This window comes from Juglans microcarpa x Juglans regia, chromosome 8D, assembly GCF_004785595.1.
Source record: "Juglans microcarpa x Juglans regia isolate MS1-56 chromosome 8D, Jm3101_v1.0, whole genome shotgun sequence".
NCBI lineage: Eukaryota > Viridiplantae > Streptophyta > Magnoliopsida > Fagales > Juglandaceae > Juglans > Juglans microcarpa x Juglans regia.
Window position 1 is genome coordinate 12831923 of NC_054608.1, and position 18323 is coordinate 12850245.

At 37.9% G+C, this 18323-nt stretch overlaps 2 protein-coding genes across 2 annotated transcripts; one reads left to right on the forward strand and one right to left on the reverse strand.

The window, feature by feature from the left end:
• Nucleotides 1-3692: 3692 nt before the first annotated feature.
• On the forward strand, nt 3693-6200 carry LOC121242992 (putative S-adenosyl-L-methionine-dependent methyltransferase Mvan_0910). The gene is made up of 2 exons (XM_041141036.1): nt 3693-4335; nt 5261-6200. The coding sequence occupies exons 1-2, from the start codon at nt 3954-3956 to the stop codon at nt 5890-5892; spliced, it is 1014 nt and encodes a 337-aa protein (XP_040996970.1). The 5' UTR covers nt 3693-3953; the 3' UTR covers nt 5893-6200.
• A 1543-nt stretch (nt 6201-7743) lies between these two features.
• On the reverse strand, nt 7744-18180 carry LOC121242993. Its single transcript, XM_041141037.1, has 6 exons — nt 17874-18180; nt 17695-17802; nt 17474-17604; nt 11409-11509; nt 10948-11007; nt 7744-8077 (listed from the first exon to the last, which is right to left on the reverse strand). The coding sequence occupies exons 1-6, from the start codon at nt 18133-18135 to the stop codon at nt 7993-7995; spliced, it is 747 nt and encodes a 248-aa protein (XP_040996971.1). The 5' UTR covers nt 18136-18180; the 3' UTR covers nt 7744-7992.
• Nucleotides 18181-18323: the final 143 nt, after the last annotated feature.

Here is an 18323-nt window from a genome sequence, read left to right on the forward strand (position 1 = left end):
ACCCTAAATTTATCCCCAAATTATAGGGATAGATCTCATATAAGGAGTCCAATGGGGATGCTCTGATGATTCTAAAATAGTGTCAAATCCTACTCAAATACCAGAAATTGACTCAAATTGAAAAAGGAATCATATAATTTTTGACACATTGACTAAATCGAGAAGAATTCAATAAGTCAGAAAAGAGAAAAACCTGGATTCAGATTTTGTATCATCTCAAGTTATTATTTCCTTTTCAAAAAGAAACGAAGATATGTTTTAAATACGATACCCATGCATTTTGTTAAATATAAAAGAATATTAAAAAAAAATTTAAAGAATTTATGACTTTCAGAGATGTTGCATTTTGAAAAAAGACAATCAATGATGAATGGACTATTGTTAAGGAATACTTAAATCTTAGTTGATTTGTATCCTAGATTAAAACATATTAGTTGTGAACGAGTATTGAGGAGAAAATACAATATAAATGTGTCTCTAAGACCAGATTAGTAACTAAAGGCTTTAACCAAACATAAGGCATAGACTATTTTGATATGTATGCATTAGTGGCTAGATTTAGATTCATTGCAGTGCTTATGACACTGACTTCAATATAAAACTTATATGTACACCAAATGGATATTAAAACTGCTTTTCTAAATAATGAACTGGATGAAGAGATGTACCCGAACAACTAGAAAGGTTTGCCATGTCCCAACAAGAAAATAGAGTTTGCAAATTAATTAAATCATTGTATGGCTTATAATTGACACCAAAACAATGGTATGGAAAATTTGATTCGGCAATTTTATCTCATAGATGTAGGCTTAATAATGTTGATAAATGTATTTTGAACTTTGATGAATGTCAAAGTTTAAAATGAAGGATCTTAATGAAATTGACACCATTTTAGGTTTCAAAGTAAAAAAATATAGGGGGAGATATATTTTATGTAAACTTCATTACGTTAAAAAAATGCTTCTTAAATTTTAACACTTGGAATTAAAAAAAAAAAAACACCCTATATAATTTTTCATTTAAATTAATCGAGAATGCAATTGGTAGCTTAATGTATGCAATGCACTGCACTAGAGTAGATATTTCTTTTGTAGTATGCAAACTTTCTAGATATACAAATAATCATAGTACAAAACATTTGAAAGCAATTAATAGAGTCCTTGGGTAGTTTAAAAGAACTAGTTCGTTAAGATTGTATTACATCAATTTTCCAAGTGTACTAGAAGGGTATTGTAATAATAGTTGGATTACTAGTGTAAGTGATAATGATGCTATGTCTAGCGGGGTTGTCGCCCTTGGTAGTGGAGTTATTTCAAGAATTTCTAAGAAATAGATGAGTATATAACATTATACAATGGAATCTGAATTTATAGTTTTGGCGACAACGGGGAAATAGGCAAATGATTGAGAAATTTGTTATTTGATATAAATTTGTAGCTACAACTGATATCAGCCATTTCTTTGCGCTATGATAGTAAAGCTACTATGTTTAGATCTTATAGTAAAGTCTATAATGCTCTGATCTATACATATTAAGCAATTAATAAGTGATGGTATTATCATTATTATATATGTGTGATTAAGTAAAAACCTGGCAGATCCTTTCACAAAATGACTCTAGAGAGATTTGGAGATCAATAATCTAGTGGAATGCCTTTGAAACATTTTTCTTTTCTAAAAGTCACCTGTAATAGGAACTCAAGCTTGCACTATTAATAAATAGTTAGTTTAAGATTTAGAAGGTAACAACAAGTTCCAGTTATGTGGCTGAAATAAAACTGAGATTTTAATTTAATCTGAGAAACTCATTCCAGGATGCTCAATGCTAACTATTATGATAAATGAAGGATGAATATTATATTCTTAATGATTCTCAATAGTAAGTGTTTAAAGTAAAAGAGACACAAAAAGAACTTTACCTATATGAACATAAGAAATGAAGCCAACTTCCAGCAAAAGTTTAAGGTTTACTTTTGTAAATGTTCATGAAACATGGATTAGTGCAAATTAATTTGTGAGTTGTTTTGCTAAAATTGGATGGAATCATGTGTTTTGTATTTTCATTCCTTAACATATAAAGTTTTGGTTTAAGATTAGGTCACCATTGACTTTGTTAGGCGTTTGAGATACTTATGCTATCTTAAGTCGAAAGATATCTTCTCGTATGCATGAGAATATCAATATTTGGCTATGCATGACTCAGTGGTAAATGTTCATGAAATATGGATTAGTGCAAATTAATTTATTAGTTATTTTGCTAAAATTGGATGGAATCATGTATTCGATATTTTTGTTCTTAACATATGAAGTTTTGGTTTAAGTTTAAGTGACTCGAACCGATGCCATCTCTTAAGAGGTGCAAACTAGTTATCCACTTGACCAAGTATAGTTATTTGTCTTAAAATGAAAGTTATATATTTTAAACTAATAACTTTAAGTTGAAAAGTCGATTTTCACAGTGTGCCACTTCATTCTCTATAAATAAAGGATGTAACCCATAAATTTATTCATTCATTTTTTCTTCATTTTAGTCACATTATCACATACATAATTTTTTCAGTTGAAAAATTATAAATTATGTATTGTGATTTTTCACAATGTGGCACGTCATTCTCTGTAAATAAAAGATGGAACTCGTGAATTTATTTATTCAGTTTTTCTTCATTTCAATCACACACAATTTTGCTAGTTATAAAGTCCCAAATTATGGGTTGCGATGTCTTGTAACAAGATAATCACAGAAGGGCAATACTATACTCACCAATGATTCCTCCCAAGATGTGCAATGTTCTTTTTCTTTTTCTTTTTTTCTTTTACTTTTTTTTATGTTTTTTTTAGAGTTTTGCTATTCATCATCCCCATACACCATACATCACATTTCTTTTTATTATTTTTTTAAAAATTTTGTTTAGTTTTATTCTTCCTAAACTAATTAAATTTTTCTACTCATCATTCATTCATCGCACATTTAGTAAAAGAAAAAAATTAAAAAATTATGTGTAGTGTGTGGTGCGTGGATGCTGAGTAAATTTTTTCGGTTACAAAACATCAGAGTTTTGCTACTCATCATTTCCACACATCACAAATCACACTTATTTTTATTTTTTTATAATTTTTTTTAAAATTTTGTTTAGTTTTATTCTTATTAAACAAATTAGTTTTTCTATTTATCATCTATCCATCCATTACATATTTGATAAAATAAAAAATTATGCGTAATGTGTAGATGATGGATAAATTTTTTCCTATTAATAAAAGCAAGGAGAAAAAAAAAAAAAAAAAGGTATGGAGGGACGAACAATTGAGAGGGACCAAAATAGCGCAAGGAGGGGCTAAATTCTATTCAAGTTGTAAACATCCCAAAGTGAAAACTGAAAAGGCACTGCCTTTAAGACCCCTCCCAACTAGTCAACTACTCCCCACCAAAACCCTGCCAACCAGTTGGCGACGTGGATGACGTGCCCAGAGCTCTCTCTCTCTCTCTCTCTCTCTTTCTTTCTCTCTCTCTCGGCATGAGATATACAGATCATTACAGACAAGCCGGTCGTATTCAGCCAAAAAAACTACCCGTTAATGGACAAAACACTCAAAAGAGTTTAATATATTGCTCTGCTTAGGGGCCAGCCACTCGCCTCTGATAACATGTCACCCATCTCTGGTGGAGCCAATTTCTGGGGCTTTACTTTTTTGGGAAAGAATGGGGCATGTGGAATTTGTGGCAGTCGTGGACAACATTTTCACCCTCCTTTTCAACAAGAGCAAGGCAAGGAAGGCTGGAGATACGATATATAAGATCTTTTCTCCAGCGTTGGTTTTGTGTGTGGCTCTCTTTTTCTTATCCCTATAAATTTCTTCTCCCTGAGTGATCTCTCTCCACTCTTATATATCATGCATTATCTCCTTGGCTCTCTTTTATTAGCTTTCTCGAACTTCTGGGGGTGTTATTCGCAGGCATGTCAGACCAAGAAAATGCCTTGCCTACAAACCCAACTTGGCCTGAGCTTAAGCTCCCAGAACTGCTATTTACAGACACGGTTAGAGAAGTCCATGCCACCATTGAAAATGAATGGGATCCCCTCCTGCGCTCAGCGTGTCAAACAGCTGCAGGAAGAGCACTTTGGAAGCATTTGATCCATGACCCTCTTGCAGACTTGCTTGCAGGAGAAACTTACCTCACAAGCCTGTATGAGAAGATCAAGAAAGACCGTATCAACAATGCACGAGAAGTTTCTGGTGTGATTCTTGCTGTTCGAACCCTCTGGTTTGATTCCAAACTTGAAGCTGCTCTGAATTCCTTCAGTAGGAGAGAAGCGCAGGTTGTCATTCTCGGTGCAGGTTAGTAACTCTGCTTGACCACAAGTTCTTGCATTTCATGTTTAGCCAGCAATCATGTTACATTGTACTATATATGGACGAATTCAGTTGAAACTAAAGAGATTCTAATTTTGGATGACCAATGCCTCAAATCATAACTAGGATTATCCATCATTCCAGACAAGTGATTTAGTTATGTTACCTTGTCATATGTTTGATATGTTGCGTTTGTATAGTCTTGGGGATTCTCATCATAAAAAACGTTGTCATATGCTGCTTTCTCAACCCTGCTCTGAAGTAAACCAGCTGATTAAAACCACACCCCGACTTTAAAGAAAATGATAGGTCCAGAGCTTCTTGCAAATTGTTTCTGTACTAAACTAGAAAGCAGAACCATGATTTACAAATCTTTAATGATAGCTGGCAGATACATATGCACACTACAGAAAGCCAAGATAATTCAATCGATCAAGTTATGAACAATGGCCAATTTATAAAGTAGTTAGCATATACACTTGATCATTCACCAGTTGCCATGTCAATAACTTGCATCCAAGATGGGTAGTGTTTGAGAAGCATGAGATATGCTCTCATTCCCAGTTCAAATGAGGAATCCTCTTTAACTCTGGATAAATGTTATTTGATGATGAGGAACTCTAGAGACCGTGCAAACGCTACATGTTTTTTTTATCCAGTTAAACCCGGACCCGTGTCTCGCACCCACACCGCACAGATTAGGTTAATCATCGGTTTTTCTACTTATGCACGTGTGCCCATAGAAATTGTTTGTTTGCACCCAAGGTTCGATCCTTAGACCTGGGTAGCATACCCTCAAGACCAAAGTCCGTACCACTTGAGCCGTTCCCTTGTGGTTAACTCCAGCTAAATTGTCAGCTGCATTCGTTATTATTTTGAGATTACATGTCTTTGGTCTTTTGTCCTGTAGGAATGGATGCAAGGGCATACCGTTTAAGCTGTTTGAAGGACAGTGATGTTTTTGAAGTTGATTTTCCCAAAGTTTTGCAAGTGAAAACCACTCTTCTGCAGGCAGCAATGGAAACCACAAATGAACACCAGCATCTAACACTGAAATCCAAATCACTGACCAGGGTGGCAGCTGACATCAGAGATATTGACTGGCTTGAAAAGCTTCAAATATCAGGTTTTGTGCCAGAGAAGAACACAATATGGGTTCTTGAAGGTATACTTTACTACCTGTCACAGCCCCAGGCGATGCAGGTACTGAAGACCATAGCTGAGAAGTGTGCCCTAACCAGCACAGTCCTATTAGCAGACTTCATGAACAAATCATCAATCACACTTTCAAGTTCCATCTTCCACTTTTACAGTGATTGGCCTGATCATCTTCTGCCATCTCTTGGGTTTTCTCATGTTAAGCTTTCTCAAATTGGTGATCCAGATGCTCATTTTGGGTTAATGCATGATCCCCTAAATCTGTTCAACAGGCTTCGCAGCTTGCCTAGATCTCTACAAAACCACCCAGATGATGGAACACCATGCTGTCGCTTATATTTGGTGCAGGCTTCTGGTTCACCCAACCAAACCATTCTTCCATAGAGAGCCAAGAGATCTGTAATAATATAAGACGACAGCTAGCAGTTATAGCATAGATTTAGGCATCATTGTTTGTAGTACTGCTCTAAAATGTATGTAAAGTACTACACCTGAAGATAATCAGAAGGAAAACATGATAGCCGTAAGATGGTTCTCCTGCAATTGTGCAGGTATATAAACTAGCAAAGCTCTCAAGTAGTTCCAATTTTCTCCAAGAAAAAAATGGAGCATAAAGACTTCCTTAGAGAAGAAACTTTCTAATAGTTCTGTATTTATCAATTCATATTAATAGTAAATTCTAATTACTTCTATTGCTTGCTGCAATCTGGTTTAGCTGGAATAGTCTAAATAAAAGGTGAAATTGATGGGGAAAAATTATTCATAACTGATTCATCTGATGAAGGTTCTTCATTATTGCCTCAATTAAGAGGACAACTACAGCAGATTGTTTGGATGAGGGTTAGAAGGTTCGGCCAAGATTCTCATCGTCCCATTGCGCCACTAACCATTGGTAAACCTTTTGTATGCACAGAAAGCAGAGTAAAGGAGAGCTCAAAATTGTCTTTAAATATAGCTAAAACGAAATAATTGACTTATAACTATACCAAGATGCTTAGCACTGAGGGTTGGATTTCTGTCACCATTTTGTCTCCAAGGATGCAGATTTATGACCAAACCTTAAAAGGATCTGTTCTATACTCACATAGTTCTGTGCCCTTCACCACAAAGAGAAGAACCCAAGTCTGGTGGATGGAAGATTGACAAAAAATGACAGCGACGACGACGACGACAACGACGACAACAATGCTTTTGCAAGAAAGTTGGGACCGAAAGCAATGTCATTTCAAACATGTGGGTTTATAACTTTTGTTAGTCACACTTGATATGCAACCCAATTTCAGATGAAGTATACGCATCATACTTCAACTTGGCAAAATTAATGCATTGTGAGCACTTATTTCATAGTGAATGGAAGAAAACTGCATCACCACAAACTGCCTGACATTAATGGTGAGATCTGCTTCCCAACAGTACTGATCATTTGTTTCTTACCAGGTTATACCTCCTCACCTTTGTTACTGCCAAAACGAATTTATATCTCCGACATGGTTTAGATTATACAAGCCTTTTGTTTCATACTCAATTCCCAAAACAAAAACTTGTTGACTTCATCATGGACGCAGGGAATCCTAGTAGCATATGAGATTTTCTCCAGGGTCAAACCTCAAGCAGCCTCAATATTCTCAAAAACACGTCAATTCCCTATACTATGTCACGTTTAATTTGCAGAACAGGACAGAGATAGGGAAGGATTTGACAATCCACACACTCATACAGAAACATGTAATAAAATTAATTTCTTTCTGCAGTTTTGGTTGAGATAGAGGGATGTGCCCTTATCATAATTCGGTAGTAAACATTGAGAGATATTAAGCACAACAGGCAACATAGGAACTTTTATCGAAGAGCACAAAGGCTTATCCCAAGTACACTAACCACGGCCAACACCAAAAATCTTTCAGAATAATTATATCAGAAAACAAATATCTCGCCACTACTAAAGAATGAGCTAGAAACAAATGCAAAAATAAAGGGCAGGGACTGGGACGAGGATAAGAGAAAAAAACAACTAATTTTTTACCGCAAAGAACATTTTAAATCCACAATCCCACAATCCCACAACCTTCTAACTCCAACAGATAGAAGCATCACGAAAAGCTTCAAGTACAATGAAGTGATGAACACAAAAGTGTATTTTGTGCATGCGTGTGCAACTGTGTGTCAGAACGCATGGAGTGGAGATAAGTGAGTGCATTGACTATAATTATTCCAGAGAACTTTAGGTCAAGCAAGTAAGAAAACTGACATCAACTCCCTTCCAATAACAACATTCAATTACAAATATCTTGCCTCATAGGAAAAAGGAGTCATCAACTAAAAATAATGAGATAAATGGGAAAGGAGACATTAGAAAGAGAACTACAGGACATCGAGAACAATTCAATATAGACATACTTCCACCATCTTCCATGTCCAACAGTCAGAAGCGTAAAACCTTCCAGCACAATATACACTTGATTACTTTAATCATTAAAATGATGGTCAAACTTCAAGGCATTCTTTAATACCCTGCTCAAACTTGTCAAGACAAGATATTGTATCCATGAGTGCAGCTGCTACGTTTTGTCTGCAGTTAAAAATAGAAAGGTAAAATGGGCAAGAATCAGAGCAGTTATGGCAACAATTTAGCAATGGCTCACAAGCAGAATCAAGTATCACAGTGTTTAACCCTACATCAATTAACAACGATTTATACAATAAAACTAGAATCGAGAATCAAGCTTATTGCCAGGCATTGGGTGAACACTTGAGCAGAGAAAGCAGAACTCAATGCCACTCTGTTGTCATATAACCAACAGTCTCAGCTGCCCTATTCTGCAGTTGCCAATAACTATTAGCTGATTGATCTAGAAAGAAAATAGATTTTTATAACTCTTTAGTACTTATTGCTTAGTATTTCCAAAACATGATACATTATTTTATACACCTAGCTCAGGTTGATGAATCTCCGCAAGTTTTACTAATGGAACAATCACTTTAGTTTTTTATTAAATCAGGGACAAATTGTCAAATATAATTATAGAAGTTAATAGCTTGGAAACATGTTCCAAGAAGACCTTTAATTCCTTGAAAAGTTCCCTTTCACTATTAGCATTTCTGAGATTGAAGTTTTGTTAGACTTTTGGTTGAGAAAGAAATTACCCGCTTGGAGGGGAGTAACCACCACACATTCCTACTTAGTTGAGAAAAGTGCATCAATCACATAACTGAACAACATTTTAGACTATAGCAAGGAGGAGAGAAGCAAGGCAATCATGCATTAGTATATGTAACACCCCAGTCCTACATTGGGAATATGAATAATCAACATAGAATGGATAGGGTATCAAATAGTCATGAGCAATTCGTCCCACATTGGCTACGCACTAAGTGAAACTGGGTTTTATACGTGATCGGTGATTCTAGGGAAGTTTCAAATTGACTGGCCTTTTTATGATTATAGTACAGATAGGCTGTAATCGAGCCGAGTTGAGCCGGTCTTTGGCTTGCCGAGCTTGGCTCGATTCAAAATACTCGAGCTCGAGCTCGAGATTTTTTTTTATTCTCTGTTCGAGCTCGACTTGATAAGCTAAACTCTTAACTCGAGTTCGAGCTCGAGCTTGTCCCACAAATGAGTTCAAGTCGAGTCGAGTCGAGCTTGAATTGTTTATTTTTTAATTTTTTGAATAAGATTTAATAATCTATAAATTAAACAAAAAAAAGATCTAATATTGAATTTATACAACTAACAAGTAGAACCTCTATTGAATTATAAAATTTTAAAAAATTTATAAATAATTAAATATCTAACTAGTTGATATTTATCCAAAATAATAATATATTATATGTCTACATATATTATTAATACATACACTTAATATGATAGCATATATCTATTTCATATATGGTTCCCACATACGAGTACATGAAATTATTAAATTTTATTGACTAATTATCATACAAATTATAAAATATACCTATGAAGTATATTCACTATATAGACATAAGTAACTAGATTACTTATTATATATTTAATTATAAAAGTGGTATGCTTATATTATTAGCTAATACATATATATATGTGTATATATACATAGGTGTATATATATATTTATCAATATATGAATGTGTTTTAATCGAATCGAGCTAACGAGTAGATTCGAACATAAACGAGCGGGCTTTAACAAGTTTTAGACGAGTCAAGTCGAGTTTTATCGGGTATGTATCATTTACAAATCGAGCAGGTATCTGCTTTCACGAACGAGCTTTTTTTTTTCACGAGTCAAGTTCGATTCGAGTTTAATCGAGCGAGTACCGAGTGGCCTATCGAACAGACTGGTTCATTTTCACCCCTACGTACAGATGTGGCTATGGTATTAGAGACAATTCCACCAAGAAGTGTGGTGTGTCACAAATGATGAAATAACCCAAGTCCTGACAAGGATGTCAAGTATTTAATGGGGGAGATGGTAATACCCAGAATTTAGTATAGGAAGGTAATGAATGAGATCCTATATTGCTTGGGAATGAGATGTTCTTGCCCTCTACAATGATTTCAAAGGGCTCCAAATGTAACAAATAACTAGTCATTTTGGAGTATAAACTCATATGTGGCTTGGACTTTCTTTCGTTGTTACTGTATTTGCAAATGGAAGTTACTTGTGAAATGAAATAAGCTTTGTCAAGTGCAATTAAGTTTATCCTGAAGAAGGTAAGGTTTCTGTGGACCAATGAGGGTCCAGATGGTGGGGATCCCAAAGACAAACCAATTGGTTCATCTTCTTGTAATACATCTTCTTGTACTAGTTCCCTTGATTAGGATTGTGCATTTTAGGGGAAGTTGATATGTGACCTATGTACTTATGTGAGAGGCATCTTGCAGTTGTGAAAAAATGTCACAATCTAACATTGTTGGTGAATGAGGTCATGTGCGTCACTAAGACTAACAGCATGATGATATCAACATATGAAAGGATGTGACCAAGCAATTTACCACAAGGTGTTAGCTTAAGCATTACCTTGCACCAAGCCATTTGCCATAAGGTATTAGTATCACCTTCACAGTGATATCTTTGCTTAAAAAACGCATCCCATAAACCTTGAAGTGTTCCCTCAGGAGGATCATGACCTCCATACCCCATTGAAATCTTGAATCCTGCCTTAGCTAGGCAAGCTCCCTCTAGAATGCTTCCTACGCATGGAATTTAAATGCCATTTTGGCACTAGATGTCTTTACCAAAATGTATCCATGAGCAATGCATCTCAGTCACATTCTTTAATTGTTAGGTGATCTGTGCATGCCATGCAATTGCCACCTCAGTAGCAACTGAGCACCTTTAATGAAAGCAATCATTTGTCTTGGCAGTTATATAAATGCAGTTAGGCATCTTATTGAATAAAATTTCTGTCGTTGCATCTTATACCATCTTTCTTGTAAGCTAGGCATGAAAGGTGTACCTATTGGAAGCAACTTGAATATCCGCTTCACCTGCTAGACCATTCAGCGAAGTGAAAGATCTGCAACAAAAATCATATATTCTGTCAACTATCATACCCAAAAATAAAACAAAATCAATGTCCAGACACTTCTCTTGGGCATTGAGGAGATTGAGGAAAAGGAGGTCCATGTTTTACAATCCTTAGAGCTGGATTGTTTGTCAAGCAAATTGGTCCTTACAGTTGCTTTACCCTCATTTTCTCAGATGCAGAAGAAGGGAGATTGAATAACCTGATATGCTATGCCTAACTTGGCAGCAGCAGGGTTACTTAATATTGCATAAAGAAATTATTAAATTTTTAGCAATCATTTTACAGGACATGTTACACACTAATAGGTGTACTAGCCTTCAGCCAAAAAAGAAAAAAAAAAAGGCGTACTAGCCAGCGGTATACGCACCGAGCAAAAGAATGGTGGCTACCTTATAAGATCACTCAGTATAGCTTCAGCCTCCAGCTTCACAGGATCTTTGTTATCAAGCAGTGAGGCTGCATTTTTCACAACCAATCGGAATGTACAAACCTGTTCATCATTGAAACCTTAACAACGATTATAACTATTTAACGGTCGCTCACATTCTTATCTCTTGTTCAATGTTACTTGAACGAATATTAAGATTATTCATTCTTCATAACTCGTTCGAGGCCTCAGATTCTTATTTCTTCTCCATTCTTCGTTGTATCCAGAAAATATAATCATTTGTTCAAAGTTTTTTGCATAGGACATGAAAATTCAACAATATCTTGAAAACTCCACATTTCAAAGCGAACAGGAATGTCATGTCAATGACACTCGAAACTTCCAAGTCCATGTGAAATAATCAAACATGATATGAACCCGAGTTAAAATTAGGAAAACAATTATAAAAAAAGTGCAGTGTTTAAACGAGAGTAATCGGAATGAACCCTTTTTTGTTTTTTTTTTTTTTTGGGAAGGGGTGAGAGAGAGAGAGAGAGAGAGATAAACACACACTATGTTGGGAATAACTGTAGCTAAGACTAACTCGAAGTATAGTAGCGGAACTAAACAAAAGAAATTGATGACAATCACACAGAAAGAACACCAAGAATTAAGTGGTTCGACTCAAAATGAGCCTACGTCCACTGGTGGGGTCGGTATCGAAGATTTCACTATCAACAGAGATGGAGTACAGATGAATACAACAAAACTTCACAAGTAAGTTATCTCTCAAACTCACTCTAGACTTCTCTCTCAAGAAAACACTTAAAAACAAGCAAAATGATTTCTGAAGTCTATCTTGAAAAGAAGAGGCGCCGTTTGATATTTATAGGAAAAGTGAGAATTCACTTTTGTGAACATTGGCTCGAGCGAACGTCGAGCAAGTGTCGAGCGAGCGTAGATTTTCTGCACTTCGCTCAAGCCAACAGTTGTGCAAGAGTCGAGCGAAGCTCTCTGCCTGAACTCGCTCAAGCTGGGTGTCGAGCGAGGGCCGAGCGAAGCTCTCTGACTTGGATATTGCTCGAGTTGAATGTAGAGAGATGCTTGAGCGAAGCTCTCTGTTTGAATTCGCTCGAGCTGAGTGTCGAGCGAGTGTCGAGCGAAGCTCTCTGTCTGACTTCGCTCGAGCTGAGTAAACCTCCGCTCGAGCGAACCTACGACACATGCACTGTTCAATCTGAATTTAAGCCACCTCTTAACAAATCTCCACCTTGGCTTGAACTCTGCCAAAACACAAAAAACCTCCGACCACAAAACCAATCCCCACCACCAAATCCCTTACGGGAATAACAAAATGCGAACACCAATCAAGTCCAAACAAAGTTTGAACTTGTATACTGCAACTGGCTTAGTCATCATATCTGCTGGATTCTCTGTAGTAGCAATCTTCAGAATCTGTATAGCACCCTCTATAACAATCTCTCTGAGAAAATGGTACCTGACATCAATGTGCTTCGTTCTCTCATGATACATTTGATTTTTGGTCAAATGTATTGCACTCTGACTGTCACAGAATACTGAGATTCCATCTTGTTGTAAACCCAAATCATTGACCAAGCCTTTCAACCAAATGGCCTCCTTAACAGCCTCTGCTGCTGCCATGTACTCTGCCTCGGTAGTTGATAAAGCAACAGTAGATTGCAGTGTTGCTTTCCAACTAATAGCTGACCCACACAGAGTGAAAACATAACCTGTCAATGATCTTCTCTTATCTAAGTCTCCAGCATAATCAGAATCAACAAAACCAGTAACTTTGAAACTGAGATCGACATCTCTATCAAATATTAACCCAAAGTTCAGGGTTCCCCTCAGATACCTGAGTATCCATTTCACAGCCTGTCAATGAATCTTACCCGGATTAGCCATATACCTGCTAACTACGCTCACGGCCTGTGAAATGTCTGGGCGGGTGCAAACCATTGCATACATGATGCTGCCAACTGCACTTGAATAAGGAATACTAACCATGGACTATTCCTCTTCATCTATCTGAGGAGATAGGCAAGCTGAAAGCTTAAAGTGCGTAGCAAGTGGTGTACTTACTGGTTTGGAATCAAACATTCCAAATCTCTGAAGCACTTTCTCAATGTACTTTCCTTGGGACAAGTACAACTTTCCAGCTTTCCTATCTCTGAAGATTTCCATTCCCAAAATCTTCTTTGCAGCACCTAAGTCTTTCATTTCAAATTCATTTCTGAGTTGGGTCTTTAACAAACCTATGTCAGATATGCTTCTAGCAGCAATAAGCATATCATCAACATATAATAGCAAATAAATGAAAGACTTATCAAATAATTCATTATGATAAACACAACTATCATAGTTACTTCTCAAATAACCATGATCAATCATGAAGGAATCAAACCGCTTATACCATTGCCTTGGCGACTGCTTCAAACCATATAAAGACTTCTTCAATCTGCACACATGATCTTCCTTGTTTTCAACAATGAATCCCTCTGGCTGATGCATATAAATGGTCTCTTCAAGTTCACCATGTAGGAACGCTGTTTTAACATCAAGTTGCTGCAGCTCTAAGTCATACAATGCTACTAAAGCAAGTAGTAATCTGATCGAACTGTGTTTCACCACTGGAGAGAAGACTTCAGTGAAGTCGATGCCTTCTCTCTGACTGAAGCCCTTAGCAACTAAGCGTGCCTTGTATCTTGCATCTTTATCACCCTGGATTCCCTCTTTTCTTTTGAAGACCCATTTGCAGCCAACAGTCTTCACCTTCTTTGGCAATAGAACCAAATCCCATGTTTGGTTTTTGTGAAGAGACTCAATCTCTTCAGTCATAGCTGCGCACCACTGTGCAGATTTTGCGCTCTTGACAGCTTCTGAATAACTGGAAGGCTCCTGACCAACAATATTCTTTGCCGTAGTAAGAGCATACATCACCATATCTGCGAGCATATCTCTGAGGTGGTCTAATCTGCCTCCTCTGTCTACCAGTCGCTATACTGTAGTCTTGCTCACCTTGTGTGCCGCTACTCGAATCAGAATCATGCTCATCTACAATAGCATGATCTTGGGCCCCACTGGGCAGCCCTTGTGGTGCTTCCACCTGAAACTCCACCTGCTTTCTAACATCCTGTTCTTGTCCTGTAGACTCAGTAATCTCCTTTCTCGGACTAAGCATGGATTTTTCATCAAAAGTGACATCCCTACTGATCACAAACTTGGGTGATTTAGGATCAGTACACCACAACCTGAATCCCTTCACCCCACTGGCATACCCAATGAATATGCCCGTCTTTGCCCTTGGCTCAAGTTTTCCATCATTAACATAGAAATATGCAGGACAACCAAAAACTTTCAAATTTGAATAATCAGCAGGAGTATCAGACCATACCTCATTCGGAGTCTTCAAACCAATCGCTGTGGCTGGAGAACGATTGACCAAGTAACAGGCTGTGTTGATTGCTTCAGCCCAGAAATCTTTAGCCAAGCCTGCATTAGAAAGCATGCTGCGAGCTCTCTCCAAGAGAGTTTTGTTCATCCGTTCAGCTACCCCATTTTGCTGTGGAGTATGTCTAACTGTACGATGTCTGGCAATACCCTCATTTCTGCAGAATTCATCAAACTCACCTCCGCAAAACTCCATACCATTGTCAGTGCGAAGTCGCTTGATTTTCTTGCCCGTCTGATTTTCAATCAAAGCTTTCCACTGTTTGAAGTTAACAAATACATCACTTTTCTACTTCAAAAAGTAAACCCAAACCTTCCGTGAGAAATCATTAATGAACGTAAGCAAATATTGAGCTCCACCTTTTGACGGGACGGAAGATGGGCCCCAAAGATCAGAATGAATATAGTCCACAGAACTTTTGGTTCTGTGAACCCCTGTAGATAACTGAACCCTGCACTGTTTGCCAAACACACAGTGTTCACAGAAATCCAGTTTCCCTATCTTCTGATTACATAGCAAACCCTGCTTACTCAAAATTGACATTCCCTTTTCACTCATATGACCCAAACGCATATGCCACAAACGAGTGACATCTGAATCTGGATCATCTGAAACTGACACTGCAGCTGCACCTGTCACTGTAGAGCCCTGAAGGAAATAAAGACCATTTGTCTTATCTCCTTTCATCACAACCATAGAGCCCTTACTGACTCTTATAGCTCCACCTTCACCAGTGTACTTGTAGTCCAGAGAATCAAGAGTACCCAAAGAAATAAGATTCTTTTTCAAATCTGGAATGTGTCGAACATTAGACAATGTCCAGACAATTCCATCAAACATCTTAATTCTGACTGAACCAATTCCAGCAATTTTGCAATCCATATCATTCCCTAACAAAACGGAGCCTCCGTTGACCGATTCATAGTTAGTGAACCAGTCCCTCTTGGGACACATATGGAAAGTGCAAGCTGAGTCCATGACCTACTTGTCACTAAAGCGACTATTGGAGTCTCTAATTGCTAGAACAAGATCTGGGTCGTTAGGCCTATCATCAGCAACACTAACGGCATTAGATGAACTAGTGTCGTCCTCTCTGTTTTTCAGTTTTGGACACTCGTTCTTGTAGTGACCAAACTTATGGCAGTAATGACATTTGACTTTTTCTTACTAACCGTTGTTTGTGAACTGCCCCTGGATTTCTCCTTATTCTTCTCTGAACCCCTGTCATTCGATCTACCCCTGCTTGAGGGCCCCTTAACAAACAAGCCACTAGCTTGTTCATTAGTGTTCTTCACACTCAATTTATTCCTCAACTCCTTAGAATTCAAAGCAGACTTTACATCTACCAAGGAAATTGTATTTCTACCATACAACATGAAATTTACAAAGTTCTCAAAAGATGTGGGTAATGAACATAAAATAATTAACGCTTGATCTTCTTCTTCAAGCTTAATATCTATGTTCCTCAGATCCATAATGATTTTATTAAATTCATCTAGGTATTCAGAAATAAGAGTACCTTCCTTCATTTTGAGAGTGTATAACCGTTGTTTCAAATACAACCGGTTGGTGAGAGATCTCTTCATGTACAGATTCTCAAGTGCCGACCAGAGACCAATTGCAGTCTCCTCGTCAGCAACCTCTCTTAAAACTCCATCAGATAGTGACAAAAGAATAGTACTGTGTACCTTTTCTTCTTCTTCTTTCGAAGGAGCCGGAGAATCGTCAGATACCGACACTTTTAATACTTTTGACAAGCCCTATTGTCGCAGTAAAGCCTTCATCTTGATGCGCCATAAACTGAAACTGTTCTGACCGTCAAATTTCTCCACTTCGAACTTAGCCATAGCCATCCCTCCAGATCACCTTGAGCCAAGCTCTGATACCAGTTTGTTGGGAATAACTGTAGATCTAAGACTAACTCGAAGTATAGTAGCGGAACTAAACGAAAGAAATTGATGACAATCACACAGAAAGAACACCAAGAATTAAGTGGTTCGACTCAAAATGAGCCTACGTCCACTGGTGGGGTCGGTATCGAAGATTTCACTATCAACAGAGATGGAGTACAGATGAATACAACAAAACTTCACAAGGAAGTTATCTCTCAAACTCACTCTAGACTTCTCTCCCAAGAAAACACTTAAAAACAAACAAAATGATTTCTGAAGTCTATCTTGAAAAGAAGAGGCGCCGTTTGATATTTATAGGAAAAGTGAGAATTCACTTTTGTGAACATTGGCTCGAGCGAACGTCGAGCGAGTGTCGAGCGAGCGTAGATTTTCTGCACTTCGCTCAAGCCAACAGTTGTGCGAGAGTCGAGCGAAACTCTCTGCCAGAACTCGCTCGAGCCGGGTGTCGAGCGAGGGTCGAGCGAAGCTCTCTGACTTGGATATTGCTCGAGCTGAATGTCGAGCGATACTTGAGCGAAACTCTCTGTCTGAATTCGCTCGAGCTGAGTGTCGAGCGAATGTCGAGCGAAGCTCTCTGTCTGACTTCGCTCGAGCTGAGTAAACCTCCGCTCGAACGAACCTACGACATATGCATTGTTCAATTTGAATTCAAGCCACCTCTTAACACACTATAACACGACAAAGAAAATGAGGAGATCGAACCTCGACTCCCGTGCTGGCTTGAAAGCTAACAATAGAATTCCTATCCTGTGGAACGCAATCCCTGGCGGCCGACCGCAACAGCCCTTGAACTTTCTCTAAGTCCTCATTGGTATATTCAGAACCCACAGCCGCTGTTCACAAACCAACCAAACTGAGTGAAAATAACAAAGCCTTCCAAACCAATGAATTCGAGAGAGAGCAAGAGAGGGACAGAGTAATACTGAGTAAGAGATAGGCAGAGCGAAGGCTTTCTCTTGAGGCGTCAATAGGGGCCAAAAGGAATTTGGAAGCCTTCCTCTTTTGCTCTTTCAACCAATCCTTCGGTCCTGCTGTGTACCAATCAAGAAATTAGGGGCTCGGGAAACAGGAAATCGGAGAATGCAAATAAGGGGATACGTACAAATGCCGATGGAGAAGGCAGATGCAGGGGGCGCGACCGGAGAGAAGAAAGGCACTAGAGCAAGGAAGGAGAGGGAAGCAGCGTCTCTGCGAGAGATATGGATTCGGAAAGGTTGATGATCTCGGGGTTTAGGAAAGAGAGCTTGTTTTGAATTTGGAGGGAAGGAAGAGAGGCAGTTGAGAGTGGTGGTATGATGAGGATGATGGCAGCTTCGAGATGATGATAAGGCGGAGAGTCGGTGCAGAGGCAATGCTGCTGTCATGGTTTGATGCTAGTGTGTTCCGTTTCCACTGTAATCTCACTCCACCTCTATATCTACACGTTTCTTTCTTTGTATTTTTTTAAATTATACTATTTAGCCATATAAAATTTACTTTTTAGATTGTACTCTTGAGCCTTGACATGACCGCTATGTAAACAGTAAATCCACTGCTTTATTAAAAAAAAATT